General features: G+C 32.5%; 1 protein-coding gene across 1 annotated transcript; it reads right to left on the bottom strand.

Moving 5' to 3' along the window:
• Window positions 1-349: 349 nt before the first annotated feature.
• On the bottom strand, window positions 350-2828 carry EIN_484010 (fibroblast growth factor receptor 1 precursor, putative; the record flags this gene model as incomplete). The annotated part of the gene is made up of 1 exon (XM_004255842.1): window positions 350-2828. A coding segment is annotated over one exon (2479 nt), but the record flags the coding sequence as incomplete, so codon positions are not given.

Raw genomic sequence — 2828 nt, 5'->3', positions numbered from 1 at the left:
GTACAAGTTTTATAGAACAGTAAAAATAAATGTATATTGAAAGTTGTAAAAATTAACAACTTTCAATCTTTCAAATAAATAAGTACATTTCAATAGTGCTTGGAAATGTCCAAGAACAGGAGATAGATAAATATCTTTTTGTTATACTCTTTTGTAAATTACGATTGTTTCAAGATTAAGTTTTTTGAAGCCAGCTTTCTCAAGGGTTTGAATTTTTTGTTTTTATTTGTTTTTTAATTGCGATAATTTGTTTTAAAAACCAGAAGACCATTTTGTGATGCATTTTACAGAAATTATGTTTTTATATTAGATAAAAGAGTAAAAACTAGCAAATGATGTCAATTAAAATTTAAAAAGCTTTTAAATTGTTGACAACTTCATCGATATTAGGCCTATCCTCTGGTCTTTGGCTCCAACAATTTTGTACTAATTTAAAATGTTTTTCACACATTATTTCCTTCTTTTCAAGTCTTTTTCCAGAAATCACAAATTCTGCAATTTTCCATGGAAACTTAAACTTTTCTTTTTCGTACGCTTCTCCCCATTTGAACGTTTCGTACAAAGTTATTCCAAATGAATAAATATCGGCGCTTTTCTTGTATTTTTCTTGTTTTAGCACTTCAGGAGCCATATATACAGGTGTACCAATTCCTTTAGTGAAAGTCATGTTAGTCATCAACAAGTTGATATTTCTTGCACTTCCAAAATCAGTCAATTTAGCATTAACTTTGTCGTCGAGACCAAGTGAAAACACAAGCAAATTGTCTGGTTTGACATCTCTATGTACAATGCCATTTGTGTGTAAGTAGAGCAACCCATTTGCCATATCCTTCATAAACTTAATTTTAACTCCTTTTTGGATTGTTATTTTACTTCTGTTCTTTATCAAGTCGTTCAAACTTCCATATTGTGCAAATTCAGTGACCATACAAATCTTATTTGGTATAAATACAGCACCATAGAAGTGGACAACATATTCACTGCGAAATTTGTCTAACATTAAGACTTCTTTTTCAAACTCATTACTTTTTGTTTTGTCATTTCCAAACTCTTTCATCTTTTTAATTGCAACTTCATTACCTCGGAATTTCCCTTTGTAAACAACACCAAATGAACCTTCGCCTAAAAGTTTCTCTTCAAACAATTCGTCTGGGTCTAATCGAGTTGACATCTCCGTCTCAGCTTTTGTTTCTATGTAAATTTGTGACGTTTCTCCCTTCTTTAGATTAGCAGAGACCAATACAATTTTGTCTTCTATTATACACGAGTAATTTGGTGTTAAGAAGACTTCAAATTCGATTGCTTTTCCTTTTGGAATTGTCATGATTTTTGGTTCAGTACGAATGGAGTATTTTGTGCAATTATCTTTTAGACTGAATTGCACTTTAATAACATTTTTACCGACATTTCCAACACAAATCAACTCGCGGCTTTCAATAGCAACTGGTATTTTAGTTATCCCTTCTGTCTTTCCACAGAATTCGATACATTTCTTGTTGACTACGATATCAACAATATCAGTTTTGACAAATTCGATGTTCGTTTTCTTTATATCAAATAAACAACACTTCTCTCGCATTTTTTCTGTCTTGTGGTGGTTCAAAATCGCAATGAAAAAGTAGATAGACATAGCGATAATAATAACAAAGATACTTATTATAAACAAAACACATAAGAGAATGACCCACCATACAGCTTGGGCAATACATTTCGTCTTTGTGTAGTCTGGAACATGCCAAAAAGTACATTTGGTACACTTTGAATCCGAGACTTTAATACAATTATCCACTTGACTCTTTGATACACATTCAGATGATTCATTTAAAATAAAGTCGTTTAAACACGATGTGCACTTCCCGACAAAATTGCAAATACCACAATTTGTCGTTTTGGAGTCACAGGAAGAACAAAATTGATTTTCAACGAAATAGCCAAAGGAACACTTTAAACACCCACGAACACTTTTGTCTTCACAATTTATCAGATTATCGTACGAAATACAAGCACTTGAATTTGTAAGTAAAAAGTGGTTCGACTCACAGAATGTACATGTTTTGATATTTCGACATTCAACACAATTCTCCATGCAATTTTCACATTTTCCATCTTCGTTTCTGAACGTTTTCGATACACAGAGAGCACATATCGAAGTGCCTGTCACCACTTTGTTGCAGTTGTCTGACACATCAGATCCTGAAACACAAAACCCATTCTTGACTATCAAATTGTTGTCACATAATATGCAATTTGTATTGGAAATGCACGTTAAACATTTTTCAGAACATTTTAAACATGCGTGGTTTTCAGTAAGATAAAACGTCGATTTGCACCGAACACAACGATCGCCTTTGAAATACAAAGTCTTACAATCGTTCACTGTTTGTGGTGTTGAGACACACATCTGTGTATTATAATCAAGATAAAACCCTTTCACACAATTCACACATTTGCCATTCAAATTTGTAACATCACAATTGTTGATATTTTGAATGCAAACATTGTTTTTGATGAAATCGGATTTGTCTGAACAGCCACTACAATACGTATTAAAACTTTCTGTACACTCACTGAAATCGGGTGATAAACACAATCCATCAGTATTAACTACTCCTGTTAATCCACAAGATACACAACTGTTTATTGTGCATTTTTGACACAGATTACCAAAAGTCTCATTACATAGTTTACATGTGTTGTTAATTAAATAATACGAGGGCTCACAAACGAGAGGAACTTTGTTGTTTGTTGTTATAACCCCATTCAGTGTCGAACAAGTTTCTTCCGCATTCAAAATTTCATTTGATTTGCATATTTTGCATTTGGTTTCT

This window comes from Entamoeba invadens (genome assembly GCF_000330505.1).
Source record: "Entamoeba invadens IP1 unplaced genomic scaffold scaff_1105074726715, whole genome shotgun sequence".
In the NCBI taxonomy this organism is placed as follows: domain Eukaryota; phylum Evosea; order Mastigamoebida; family Endamoebidae; genus Entamoeba; species Entamoeba invadens.
This window is presented reverse-complemented; position numbering and strand designations above follow the sequence as displayed.